The sequence below is a fragment of the Somniosus microcephalus genome, chromosome 19, assembly GCF_052327205.1.
Source record: "Somniosus microcephalus isolate GS21.2 chromosome 19, FLI_Smic_1.0, whole genome shotgun sequence".
Taxonomy (NCBI): Eukaryota; Metazoa; Chordata; class Chondrichthyes; order Squaliformes; family Somniosidae; genus Somniosus; species Somniosus microcephalus.
This window is the reverse complement of record NC_141005.1, coordinates 41,753,409-41,767,754: the sequence shown is the minus strand read 5'-3', so window position 1 is coordinate 41,767,754 and position 14,346 is coordinate 41,753,409. Positions and strand designations below refer to the sequence as shown.

General features: G+C 41.6%; 1 protein-coding gene across 1 annotated transcript in view; it reads right to left on the bottom strand.

The window, feature by feature from the left end:
- The window catches only part of slc15a4 (solute carrier family 15 member 4), a 102,154-nt gene that overhangs the window by 34,119 nt on the left and 53,689 nt on the right, over positions 1 to 14,346 (bottom strand). The window contains exon 6 of the mRNA XM_085961691.1: positions 1,854 to 2,009. Within this exon, the coding sequence (XP_085817817.1) occupies positions 1,854 to 2,009 (156 nt within the window). The remainder of the gene's footprint in view (positions 1 to 1,853; positions 2,010 to 14,346) is intronic.

Sequence of the window (14,346 nt, the reverse complement as noted above, 5' to 3'; positions counted from 1 at the left end):
AAGGTAAATCATGCTTGACTAATCTACTGGAATTTTTTGAGGATGTAACTGGTAGAATAGATAAAGGGAGAACCAGTGGATGTGGTGTATTTGGACTTTCAGAAGGCTTTCGATAAGGTCCCGCATAAAAGAGATTAGCATATAAAGTTAAGGCACATGGGATTGGGGGCAAGGTACTGACTTGGATAAAGAACTGGTTGGCAGACAGGAAACAGAGTTGGAATAAACGGCTCTTTTTCCGAGTGGCAGGTAGTGACTAGTGGGGTACCGCAGGGATCGGTCCTGGGACCCCAGCTATTCACAATATATATATGATCTAGACGAGGGAACTAGATGTAATATCTCCAAGTTTGCAGACGACACAAAGCTGGGTGGGCGTGTGCGCTGTGAGGAGGATGCCGAGAAACTCCAGGCTGATTTGGACACGTTGGGTGATTGGGCAAAAGCATGGCAGATGCAATATAACGTGGATAAATGTGAGGTTCTCCACTTTGGTGGCAAAAACAGGAAGGCAGATTATCTGAATGGCAATAGATTGGGAGAAGGGGAAGTGCAACGAGACCTGGGTGTCCTTGTGCACCAGTCGCTGAAGGTAAGCATGCAGGTGCAGCAGGCGGTTAAGAAGGCAAATGGTATGTTGGCCTTCGTAGCAAGAGGGTTCAAGTACAAGAACAAGGATGTCTTGCTGCAGTTGTACAGGGCCTTGGTGAGACCACACCTTGAGTATTGTGTGCAGTTGTCGTCGCCTTATCTGAGGAAGGATGTTCTTGCCATGGAGGGAGTGCAGCGAAGATTCACCAAACTGATACCTGGGATGGCAGGAATGACGTATGAGGAGAGATTGGGTCGATTGGGCTTATACTCGCTGGAGTTTATAAGAATGAGAGGGGATCTCATTGAAACTTATAAAATTCTAACAGGACTAGACAGACTAGATGCAGGAAGGATGTTTCCAATGGCCAGGGAGTCCAGAACCAGGGGTCACAGTCTAAGAATAAGGGGTAAGCCATTTAGGACAGAGATGAGGAGGAATTTCTTCACCCAGAGAGTGGTGAACCTGTGGAATTCTCTACCACAGAAGGCAGTGGAGGCCAATTCATTAAATATATTCAAGAAGGAGTTGGATATATTTCTTAAGGCTAAAGGGATCAAAGGATATGGGGAGAAAGCAGGGACAGGATACTGAATTTGGATGATCAGCCATGATCTCATTGAATGGCGGAGCAGGCTCGAGGAGCCGAATGGCCTACTCCTGCTCCTATCTATGTTTCTATGTTCCTATCTCAGTCCTAAATGGCCGACCCCTTATCCTGAGACTATGACCCCTGGTTCTAGACTCTCCAGCCAGGGGAAACAGCCTCTCAGCATCTACCCTGTCAAGCCCTCTAAGAATCTTGTATGTTTCAAAGAGATCATCTCTCATTCTTCTAAACTCCAGAGTGTATAAGCCCAGAAGAATTTCCTGATAACAGTCCTAAAATTACCTTTATTCCAAGTTTACTTTTTCTATGTCCTTAACAATCTTGTATACCTCTATAAGATCACCTCGGACACCTCCTTTCTAGTCCGAAAGCCCAAGTTTCTCCAGTCTTTCCTCATATTGGAGACCCCCCGACACTGGGGTGGGGGGGGAAATCAGCCTTAACTTTTCTTTGCAGTGCCTCCGGTGTGTGAATGTCTCTTACTTCTGAGCAATCAGAACTGGGCAAAGTATACAAGGTGCAGTCTGAGCAGTACATTATAAAGTATGATCATTACCTCTTCTAAACTTGAACAACATAGCTAAAGCAGAATACAACTGCCTTATTGGCTTTACTGATTGCTAAACATGTCCAACTGTTTTCCACACTTACCTGCTATACTTGCAAATATTTCGCTAATCCCGATCATTACATATTGTGGAATTTGCCACCATATTGATAATGGTGCAGCATTGTACCACACATTTCCAATCTGCTGCGCAAAGGTACCATTTCGTAGGCTATTCAAACGCTGATCTTCCAGAATTCCTGGCAAGAAAAAACAGAATAGCCTCATACACGAACTGTGAAACAGAATATTCAGTAACTAACGTACATGCAGCCCGTTAATCCTCAAGTCTTTGGTGAAGTTCTCAATTACATCTTGTTCTAATCAAACCATTCCATGTTATATGGATTTATTTTTGTTTCTAAAATTTCAATCTTCAAGACCATACGAACAGTGAAATAGGCAAAACTATAGTTAATGATGAAAGTCAATTCCCAATTCTAAACCATTATTCAGTTTTGCCATTTCATCTTCAAAGCTTCTACTTTGCACTCATTTGTTCTGTGAATTACCCATTATTGCCATTAACTGTCATTACAATGTTCTTCACAGCTAGTTCAGATTTAATTAAGGCATTTTACTGCTGGTGACTGAATATGTGGGGAAATCACAAAGTAGAGGAGCTATTCTAATGGGTGGGGGGGGGGGGGGGGTGCAATTCAATAGTTTGCATACAGACAAATAGGGCATTAGTTGTACCACTCATCGAAACCTTCAAGTGGTGAAACTGAAATGTTTGAGCAAGGTACAATTTATATTTACAGAAAGCCCGACTAAAACCAACTGCTTAAACTGAAAAAAAAAAAAATCGAGTGTAACTCAATTTCTTTTTTAGTTACTTCCCAATTTCTTACATAGGAATACTGATATTTTTATTGGAAGAGAGTCAGCCAGTATCTCGTGTGTTTGCAATCCCTATTTCACTGTTGTTCAGAAGAGTGCAGCAGTATGGCCTCCAGTGAGTTGTTAAACTGCATGTGTCGTGTGATTAAGTTTCCACCATTAAAACAGCTCATTTCAGAGTTCGTCATCTAATAAATCAGCAGCGGTAAATGATAAGACATCCATCTCCAGAACTGAGAGACTTGGAAATGTATCGCCGTTCCTTCATTGTCACTGGGTCGAAATCCTGGAACTCCCTCAGTGAGAGTACCTTCACCAAATGGACTGCAGCGGTTCAAGGCGGCAGCTCACCACCACCTTCTTCTCAAGGGCACTTAGGGATGGGCAATAAATGCTGGCCTTACTAGTGACGCCCACATCCCAGGAACGAATATTAAAAAAAACCCTCTCATGGAAAATTAGGAGTCAGCTAAACAGGTCCACTATAATGTCTAATCTGGGAGAAAAGAAAATGAAATGAAAGAGAGTGGGAATTTGATATTGGAAGTTTCGGTTGTTAAACGTACATAGTTTGAAGCCTGTATTTTTCATTTAAACATTTTCTTTATTTAAAAAACAAAACTTTTCAAAGGCAAGTTTGAAATTGGGGTACACATTTAGCTTCGCCTCCTTTACAATCATACACATTCAGTACAACATCTAACATTTAGAACTGATAACAGGAAGTGCTTCTTTACACAGAGAGTGTGAATAGACTTCCAGATAGAATAGTAGAGGTGAAAACCTAATCATTTATGAAACATTTAGATGTTGCAATGCGGGGAATGAGAGTCTTCCTGGATGGATTAATTAAAATAGGTCAGATGGCCTTCCTCATCTGTAATGATCTTGTATGATTGAACAGAAAAGGCGGCCTGGCTTATTTTTCCATATGGGACAAAATTAAAAGATTATATATGAATTTGCAAATTACATACATGAAGTTAGAGATTATGGAAAATAGAATATTTGAATTTGTTTGAACAAGTATGGAAACGTTGAGAAAGATGACCAATCAATTGAACATCCGATAATAAACTTCATACAATTCTATGTAATTGCATTCAAAATAGGAATAAAACCATTTCTAATTTATCTTTTCTCTACAATACAGACAACACAAAAACTCCTCAAACCTTATTCAAAGTGAAGAAAAACCAAGCAAGCTTTCAGCATGTTCTAACTTGCTCGAATAGTGCACCTCATAGAATGGCGTTCCGGGAATTAAAATCAAAGACTGTTTAAATGTTCTGGCCTTTAAAAAGATGCTCAATAGAGAATTTAGTCTAAATGCTACAAATCAGTTTTTATGCAGTGGAAATTAAATATTTCAGCTTTAATTCAGCTTGCTGTTGTGTGTAACACTTTGGTACTGTATTAAGCATTGATAGGTAAACAAATGGGGTATATATTAACATAAATACCTCAATGTCTCCACTAAACAAAACACAAAAATAATTTTCAAAACATTTCCTAAAGAGGTACTTAACCAGTGTTTTTTTTTTTTACTTGTAATATTCTATTTAACTTAACTCAAAATCTGTTAAAAATTAAAGTGTCCACATAGTCCATCACACAATTTATTAAATGCCAGTTTAATTTTAGTGTGTTAATGAATTTACTGATGACTAACTTCTAAATCATCTCAAGCAGCGAGAGAGCAGTGTTTAATTCTTTTTGAATTTTAGGAGTTGCTGGGAAAGGAATGCTGCAGTTTTAATTAACTGGGTTCAAAACGACTATTTAATTATTCTCAAGTAAAGGGGACCATGTTGCATATCCATTTTCTAAGCCACTGTTGCTCTAACAATGCAACCACACAGTATGGATTTGTAAAACTGGAAGATTAATATTTTACGGCTGCAAATGGCTCTCAGCTGCTCTATAAATGAAACATGCCATGTATAGCCAAAAGTTAAGGATATCAAACGGGGAGGGGATGAAGGGGGGGGGGGGGGGGGGGAGGGGGGGAAATGAGAGGGTAACTAGAGATGGCCAATAAATGCTGGCCTTGCCAGCGACGCCCACATCCCATGGATGAGTATATAAAACGAGACATCTGGAATCCTCATGCAATTATTCAAGTGGTTGCAGTACCAGGTCAGAAAGAAACCAAAAAGTTTCAATTTCTTTCAGAAGTATTATTTGGACCATACCTGCAGTAGGTAATTAACAAACTTCCTCATTGTTCAAACCCAACAGATAATTTTCCAAAACAGTGACAGAAACTGGAAGCTAGACTCTAGATTTAAATGTCGATCCTAGTGTTGTATACAACAGTAAACCACTTGTCTTGATCCAGCAGCTTAGGACAACAATGCTTGGGAAGGCATGCTGGTTTCTCCAGGTAGTGGTCAGTGTCAAAAGAAACCCTTCTGCAATCAGCCTATAAAAAAAGGGCCATAATCTGTCTAGGCAGGGAGTAAAACAAAAATACATTCAAACCCAATTTGCTAATTGCTATTTAGTGAGATTTATCAAAGGCTTTGCACCAGTCATTTATCTGAATTGCAGAAAAAAAAGCTTGATACAAATCAACAAAACAATGCTTCCTAAAATGAATGCGTGTGATTGTAGCTACTGAAAAAAATTAAAAAAGGAAAACATAAAAACTGACTACTCCAGGAAATCAGCAAGATTACAAAGGCTACAGGCAACTGCCATGAAGTGTTAAACAGAATTTTGCCAGTTACTTGTTCCAAGAAGTTGCCAGGAGATCTACATCTGTGTAACCCTCAATTGTCAAAATGATCAAAGTTGACTGTTGGGATTACAAAGTATTTGAAAAAAAAAAACCCCAGAGTTTTCCTGGCTGAAAGACTTCTCCACAATGGACTGAGAAAGCTCTCTGGATAGAATCCTCATCCAAGGAAGTCACTTCTGCAAATTTCAGAGGAAAGCCTCTGAACTGAACACGACAGCATTCCACAACACTTTTCCTTTTCCATTGAACAAAATATATGAAGGTTCATATCCTTGGTCCGATTTCCAAACAGACCACTATATGTGGGACAAGAAAAAGGTTTGTTCAATCAAAAAGTCAGAATATGTCTCGAGCGCCAGAGGTTTTATAATTGACAGCAAGACTGGTCAGAAAACCACAACTTCCTGTTTGTAAGGCCCAACCTACCTCCTAGTACTGAATTAGACAAGAGAAGAGAATCATTACCTGTATTCTGGGAATTGCCTTCCAGCCAAGTAACGCATGCATTGACTCCAGTACAATATGCAGTTTTAGTCCACTAGTGCAATATGCAGAGCGTGACTCTGGTGCAGTTTAGGAGTGTTACTTGGTTGACTTAAGGAATTCAGCAAAACTGAAGTCTCATGTTTGTAACAGTGACAGGCCTCCAAATAAAAATATCTATCAAGACATTTCAAACTCAAAAATTAACTGTTTCAGACAAGTTTAAAGATATTATTGTACTATATTAGAAATCTTATTACTCTCCCTGAAGGTGACTGTCGAAACAAGATAGTATCCAAAATATTCAAAGAGGAATTTCACTGGCTCCTTACTAGTTGTTTGAGGTATGTGTTTGCCAACAGCCAATTATTGATTTTTAGCTTTCATTCCTCTTGAATGAGTTTTATTTCCACTTTTGATTGGTACATTTTCAAGCTGTTCAATTGCAATTTTAATCTAATTTAAACCACCAATGCGAGACACATGACAAAATTTGACTGACATGCAGGCTATATGCAACCTTTTAAAAAAAAAAAAAAAAGTTTTAAAAAGGTTCTAATGCATGTAGATTATGGGAATAGTTTCTCTGTTGTTGAACACTTTAGAAAAATTCTAATCAGATTATGAATGTATGTGAATAGCATTTCTTTTTAGTTACTGTTTCAGATCATTCTTCACTAACCTCACTCCTGAACAGTCCTAGAATGCCTTGAGTAAATAATTATTATTAAAACCACAGTACTCCTGTATTTGGTTTTCCGACAATGATTATAAACCATCAAAAGCACAATATTAAAAAATCATTTTCAAAGATCTTTTTAAATATAGTTTAATTTTAACAGGCACACTGCAATTAATATTCCTTCCCTAGGGATTATACTGTGAAAGTGTACTTTGAAGCCCATTTCAATTTATGGCCTGCATTTATTACAAATTGAAAAAGAAATGTTCAAGAAAAAAAAAAGCGTTAGCAAACAGCTGCAGTTTAAAAGCACTGATAGTTGTAGGGAAAATCAAATTAATAACTGCTTTTTCAGACAGATTTACAAGTAACTAGAAAAGTAACTTTTGCTTTCTAAAATAAAAACTCTTGCACAAGTTTTGACCAAAAAATCTTTCTGGCCTATAGTAAAAAAAAGTCCAAATCTGATACAAGTTAAAAATGTAAAACATCTAAATAAATCAACTGAAGATATATTCCTCTCTTTAAAGCAGGTGGCAGCCCTCCTGTACCTTGCTCAAGTGGTAACAAGACAGAGCATAGATGGGTTGAAAGGAGGCAAGGCCTCACAGCCAACTCTGGCCTGGTTTTCTCTCAATGTTCAGCAGGAGATACAGGACAGCAATCAGTAGCAGGGATTTCTCTTCAACAGGGATGCTTATAGCAGCCCCGATCTCACCAGCTGAGGTCAGTTAATTCAGTAGAGATGTGGGATCATGCTGTATGGCTCAAAGTCACACCAAGTGGTACATTTACCCACTGAGCTCTTAAATTGATACCTCATAGAAATGGTGCATATATATTTGTAAAGTTCATATTTTAAAAATAAAATAAACCATACACAGAATATCTACTACTTCAAGTGCTGTAGTCTACAGTTGGTTGGGGAGGGGCAACAGAAGCTGTAGCTTGTTAATTCAGATATTATCCCTATTTGAGTGTTGATCATTTTTACACCAACTTACTGCCAAGTGGTATATTCCATCTCAACATTAAAGCCACATCTTATTATGGAGTGTCAGCTTAACTTAGTATACTATTTTTTTTTTTTTTTTTTTATAAATTCGTTCCTGGGATATGGGCAAGGCCAGCATTTATTGCCCATCCCCAATTGTCTTGGAGGTGGTGGTGAAGGTACTCCCATAGTGCCGTTAGGGAGGGAGTTCCAGGATTTTGACCCAGCGACGATGAAGGATCAGCAATATACTTCTAAGTCAGGATGGTGTGCGACTTGGAGGGGAACTTGGAGATGGTGCTCCCATGCACCTGCTGCCCTTGTCCTTCTAGGTGGAAGAGGTCGTGGGTTTGGGAGGTGCTGCAAAGAAGCTTTGGCAAGTTGTTGCAGTGCATCTTGTAGATGGTACACATTGCAGCCATAGTGCGCCGGTGGTGGAGGGAGTGAATGTTTAAGGTGATGGATGGAGTGCCAATCAAGCAGGCTGCTTTGTCCTGGATGGAGTCGAGCTTCGAGTATTGTTGGAGCTGCATTCATCCAGGCAAAATGGATAGTATTCAATCACACTCCTGACTTGTGCCTTGTAGATGGTGGAAAGGCTTTGGGGCAGTCAGGAGGAGACACTCACCACAGAATACCCACCCTCTGACCTGCTCTTGTAGCCACAGTATTTATGTGGCTGGTCCAGTTAAGTTTCTGGTCAATGGTGACCCCCCAGGATGTTGATGTTGGGGGGATTTGGCACTGGTAACGCCATTTAATGTCAAGGGGCGGCGTTCAGATACCGTCTTGTTGGAGATGGTCATTGCCTGGCACTTAAGCGGCAAGTAACATTTGTGCCACACATCAGCCCAAGCCTGAATGTCGTCCAGGTCTTGCTGCATGCAGGCACAGACTGCTTTGTTATCCGAGGAGTTGCGAATGGAACTGAACACTGAAAATCATCAGCGAACATCCCCACTTCTGACCTTATGATGGAGGGAAAGTCATTGATGAAGCAGCTGGGCCCTAGGACACTGACCTGAGGAAGTCCTCCAGAGAAGTCCAGGGGCTGAGATGATTGGCCTCCAACAACCACCTTCCTCTGTGCTAGCTATGAAACCAGCTAGTGGAGAATTCTCTTCCCTCCCCCCTCTGGATTCACAATGACTTCAAATTTACTAGGGCTCCTTAATGCCACACTCAGTCAAATGCTACCTTGATGTCAAGGGCAGTCACTCTCCCCTCACCTCTGGAATTCAGCTCTTTTGTTTAGACCAAGGCTGTAATAAAGGTCAGGAGCAGAGTGATCCTGGCGGAACCCAAATTGAGCATTAGTGAGCAGGTTATGGTGAGTAAGTGCAGTTTGATAGCACTGTCAACAACACCTTCCATCGCTTTGCTGATGATTGAGAGTAGACTGATGGGCTGGTAATTGACCAGTTTGGCTTTGTCCTGCTTTGTGGACAGGGCATACCTGGGCAGTTTTCCACATTGTCAGGTAGACACCAGCATTGTAGCTGTACTGAAACAGCTTGGCTGGAGTTGCAGCTAGTTCTGGAGCACATGTCTTCAGCATGACAGCCAGGATATTATCGGGGCCCATAGCCTTTGCTGTATCCAATGTGCTCAGCCTTTTGTTGATATCACGTGGATCGGGTGGATGCGGTGAGGATGTTTCCACTGATGGGCGAGACTAGAACTAGGGGGCATAATCTTAGAATAAGGGGCTGCCCTTTCAAAACTGAGATGAGGAGAAACTTCTTCACTCAGAGGGTAGTAAATCTATGGAATTTGCTACCCCAGAGAGCTGTGGAAGCTGCAACATTAAATAAATTTAAAACAGAGATAGACAGTTTCCTAGCAGACAAGGGAATTAGGGGTTATGGGGAGAGGGCAGGGAAGTGGACGCGAGTCTAGATTCGGATCAGCCATGATCCTATTGAATGGCGGAGCAGGCCCGAGGGGCCGTATGACCTACTCCTACTCCTTATGTTCTTATGAATCGAATTGGCTGAAGACTGGCTTTTGGCGATGGTGGGAACCTCAGAGGAGGCTGAGATGGATCATCCACTCGGCACTTCTGGCTGAAGACGGTTGCAAATGCTTCAGCCTTGTCTTTTGCACTCACGTGCTGGGCTCCACCATCATTGAGGATGGAGATAGTCATGGAGCCTCCTCCTCCCGTTAGTTGTTTAATTGTCCACCATTCACGACAGGATGTGGCAGGACTGCAGAGCTTTGATCTGATCCATTGGTTGTGGGATCGTTTAGGTCTGTCTATAGCATGTGGCTTATGTTGTTAAGCATGCATGTAGTCCTGCGTTGCAGCGTCCCCAGGTTGGCACCCCATTTTTAGGTACGCCTGGTGCCTCTCCTGGCACGCTCTTCTACACTCCTGTGAACCAGGGTTGGTCGCCTGGCTTGATGGCAATGGTAGAGTGTGGGATATGCCAGGCCACGAAGTTAGATTGTGGCGAAATACAATTCTGCTGCTGCTGATGGCTTGCAGCACCTCACGGATGCCCAGTTTTGAGCTGCTAGATCTGTTCTGAATCTATCCCATTTAGCATGGTGGTAGTGCCACACATGACAGAGGGTGTCCTCAGATGGGACATCGTCTCCACAATGACTGTGCGGTGGTCACTGCTACCAATACGGTCATGGACAGATGCATCTGCAACAGGTGGATTGGTGAGGACGAGGTCAAGTAGGTTTTTCCCTCATGTTGGTTCGCTCAACCTGCTGCAGGACCAGTCTGGCAGCTATGTCCTTCAGGATTCAGCCGGCTCATTTAGTAGTGGCGCTACCGAGCCACTCTTGGTGATGGACATTGAAGTCCCCACCCAGAGTAGACTCTGTGCCCTTGCTACCCTCAGTGCTTCTTCCAAGTGGTGTTCAACAGAGGAGTACTGATTCATCAGCTGAGGGAGGGCGGTAGGTGGTAATCAGCAGACAGTTTCCTTGGCCATGCTTGACCTGAAGCCATGAGACTTCATGGGGTCCAGAGTCAATGTTGAGGACTCCCAGGGTCACTCCCTCCTGACTGTATACTACTGTGCCGCCACCTCTGACAGGACATACCCAGGGAAGGCAGTGGAGGAGTCGGAGACATTGACTGAAAGGTATGATTCTGTGAGTATGACTATGTCAGGCTGTTGCTTGACTAGTCTGTGGGATAGCTCTCCCAATTTTGGCACAAGTCCCCAGATGTTAGTGCAGAGGACTTTGCAGGGTCAACTGGGCTGGGTGTGCCGTCGTCGTGTCCAAAGCTGGTGCCGAGGTCGATGCCGGGTGGTCCGTCCGGTTTTATTCTCATTATTGTTTCTTGTAGCAGTTTGTTACAACTGAGTGGCTTGCTAGGCCATTTCAGAGGACAGTTAAGAGTCAACCTGGAGTCACATAGGCCAGACCAGGCAAGGACAGCAGATTTCCTTCCCTAAAAAGGACATTAGTGAACCAGATGAGTTTTTAACGACAATCCAGTACTGATCACCATTACTGATACTAGTTTTTTTATTCCAGATTTATTTAATTAATTGAATTTAAATTCCCCAGCTGCCGTGGTGCGATTTGAACTCACTCCTCCGGATCATTATTCCAGGCCTCTGGATTACTAGTCCAGTAACATAACCACTATGTTACCGTACCCGGACTTGCCACTAATTTTCAAAAAAAAAACTGAACTAATTATTAGGGGGACAGGCCTAAATCAATTTTAAATACATCTGCAATTTTTAATATTCCAAATCCCTAATACCAGCACTATAAACCAATACCTTTTTTAAAAAAAATACTGGAAAGAGCTTGCTGTACAAAATGAGTGTGGAAAGCATACTAATGCTCGACCCATTAGGAAGCAATACAAATGGATTTTGGGAAAATAAATCATTCTTAAATATGTTCAGATATACTGTACCAGTATGAAACTGAGCTGCCTACAAAATACATTTTCACAACTTATACATATTGTCCTAAAAAAAGCACAATTTCTAACTATCAATAAATGCAACTTTTATGGCTTAACCTATCTATACATCATCATTACAAGACTTAAAAAAAAAAACGACCTGTACATGTTGGTTTGTAATGTTTGACACACATCTTGTGATCATGTCGTTGTTTCAATAGATCTGGCTTCTGTTGCATCCTTGTTTAGGACAGCAGACAATCTTATCAAGATGCATCACATTTTAGTTGCACCACTGCTTAGAATGGCAATCTTATCAAAAGACTAATGTCAACAGCTGTGACCTTTGGATCTTCAGCTGATATAACTATTCTAATAATGGGCAGAATCTACCTTCAGCCTTGTGAACACAAAAGGTCTCACTGACAGACGCAAAGGTTGCTGGCTATTGTAGGGCAATTTCCTGTCGCAGATTCTGACAGACCATGAGCTAGGGAAACATTTTTATTTAAAGGTCATCCACCGCCTCAATGTCTTCCTACATTTTTATCTTTCAATACTGTATAATGTATATTCATTAAAGGGTGGCATAATAGAACAATCTCCAGGGGAGAATTTTTAAACTCAATGTCTCATGACAGTATTAATCCTTCCTTTACTACAGCAGATCCTGTCTGCACATAGCAGCAGCAAAACTAGCCTTTAATGAAGTTCAAACATCTTGTGGAAGAAAGGTGAAAGCTTAGTCCCTCCACTAAACCAAGAAACATTTCCAATAACTGGGCCCTCAAACAGAAGACACATTTGAAATGGAATAATTTCCTTTCCTGCAGCACTTCTAATTGCTGGTTTGAAGTTTGCTGCTCCGCTGATTTCCTGGCTGCACTACCACTGCTTGTGGATTCCTGAACTGGACTAGCTTCTGATTTTCTGGCTATTAATCTGCTCCTCCATTGCATTCCTGGATCATTCTCTGCTCCTGGATCAACTTGTGCTCCTCAACGATAGCAAAATACTGCAGATGCTGGAAATCCAAAATAACAACAGAAAATGCTGGAAAAACTCAGCAGGCCAGGCAACATCCGTGGAGAGAAATTAGAGTTGACGTTTCGGGTCGAAACCCTTTTGCAAAGCTGGAAAGGAAATGAAATAGATCGAAGGCAGGGCTGCGATAGAACAAAAGTAGTAAAAGAGACATTAAGAGGTATTCATGGTGCTCCTCAACCATGTCCCAGTATCAATCTCCACTTCCTTATTGGCCTCTGGGATCAAACTCCACGGGCTACTGTATAATTCTCCGCTTCTCTCGTGGCTCCGGAATCAACCATTGCTCTTCTGGTTCCTGAACTGGGCTTCTCTTCATTGGTTGCGTGATTGGTTGTTGCAGTCACCAGTTCCCAAGCTGTACGTATTACACAGAATTGGCATTCAATTTGTCCTATGCCACATAAGCCATCCTTTTGGTCTTTCTGAATGAGATTGCTAAATAGAGCTGGCAGAGGTTGCAAGAGTAATATTTTGTTTACTAAGAAAGGTTACATCAAACTAATACAGCAGGAAGATACAGTGAAAGTGAAAGGTGAATGGACATGCTAATTTATTTACTGGATGGCAAGTTGTTTTGCATTTTAGTTCACCGAGTCATCTCAGGACTGCACTGACACCATTTTGAGAGAGAGTTGGAACTTCCAAGTAAACTGTGTTTCACAACAGACTTGTACCAATGACCCTGCTGTTGCTGGTGCACAATGAATGTAGAAACATACTGTACCTACACTGTTCTAGTATAAACTATTGATCTAGCAAGGACTGTTGTGCCTGGCAGGTATCAAAATATTCTACTGAACAAACTAGTACCTGTTCGGAGAGAGGGAGGGACAGAGACAGAGACACTTCTACATTTATTAATGTGTTTCAGGTCCTTCCTTGTGAACTACTGATTATAGGCAAATTAGAAGCAGATAAGCACACAACTCCTCCTCATATGACAGCATAAAGGACTGCTCCAGTGATATCATAATGGGTACAATAGATTGCAGACTACAACTCTCATTCACAGCCTTACTGCAGTAGAATCAAAAAAAGGCTTGAATTTATATAGCACCTTTCATGATTTCAGCACATCCCAAAGCACTTCATAGCCAATGAAGTACCTTTGAAGTGTAGTCACTATTATAAATGTAGGAAAGTGCAGCAGCCAATTGGTACAAACAGCAATGAGATAAATTATTAGATCAACTATTTGTGGTGATGCTGGTTAACAACTATCCATGGCAAGGGAATCCTACACAAAGGATTTGCTTCTGGGCTACTTCCAACCAACAGATCTAAAGCAAGGCAATACAAGTATTGTGTGACATAGAAACATAGAAGATAGGAGCAGAAGTAGGCCATTCGGCCCCTCGAGCCTGCTCCGCCATTCAATGCGATCATGGCTGATCATCCAAATTCAGTACCCGGTCCCTGCTTTCTCCCCATACCCCATGACCCCTTTAGCCTTAAGAAATATATCCAACTCCTTCTTGAATATATTTATGCATTGGCCTCTACTGCCTTCTGTGGTAGAGAATTCCACAGGTTCACCACTCTCTGGGTGAAGAAATTCCTCCTCATTTCTGTCCTAAATGGCCTACCCCTTATCCTTAGACTGTGACCCCTGGTTCTGGACTCACCAACCATCAGGAACATCCTTCCTGCATCTAGTCTGTCCAGTCCTGTCAGAATTTTATAAGTTTCAATGAGATCCCCTCTCATTCTTCTAAACTCCAGCGAGTACAAGCCCAATCAACCCAATCTCTCCTCATAAGTCATTCGTGCCATCCCAGGTATCAGTCTGGTGAATTTTCGCTGAACTCCTTCCATTACAAGAACATCCTTCCTCAGATAAGGCGACCAAAACTGCA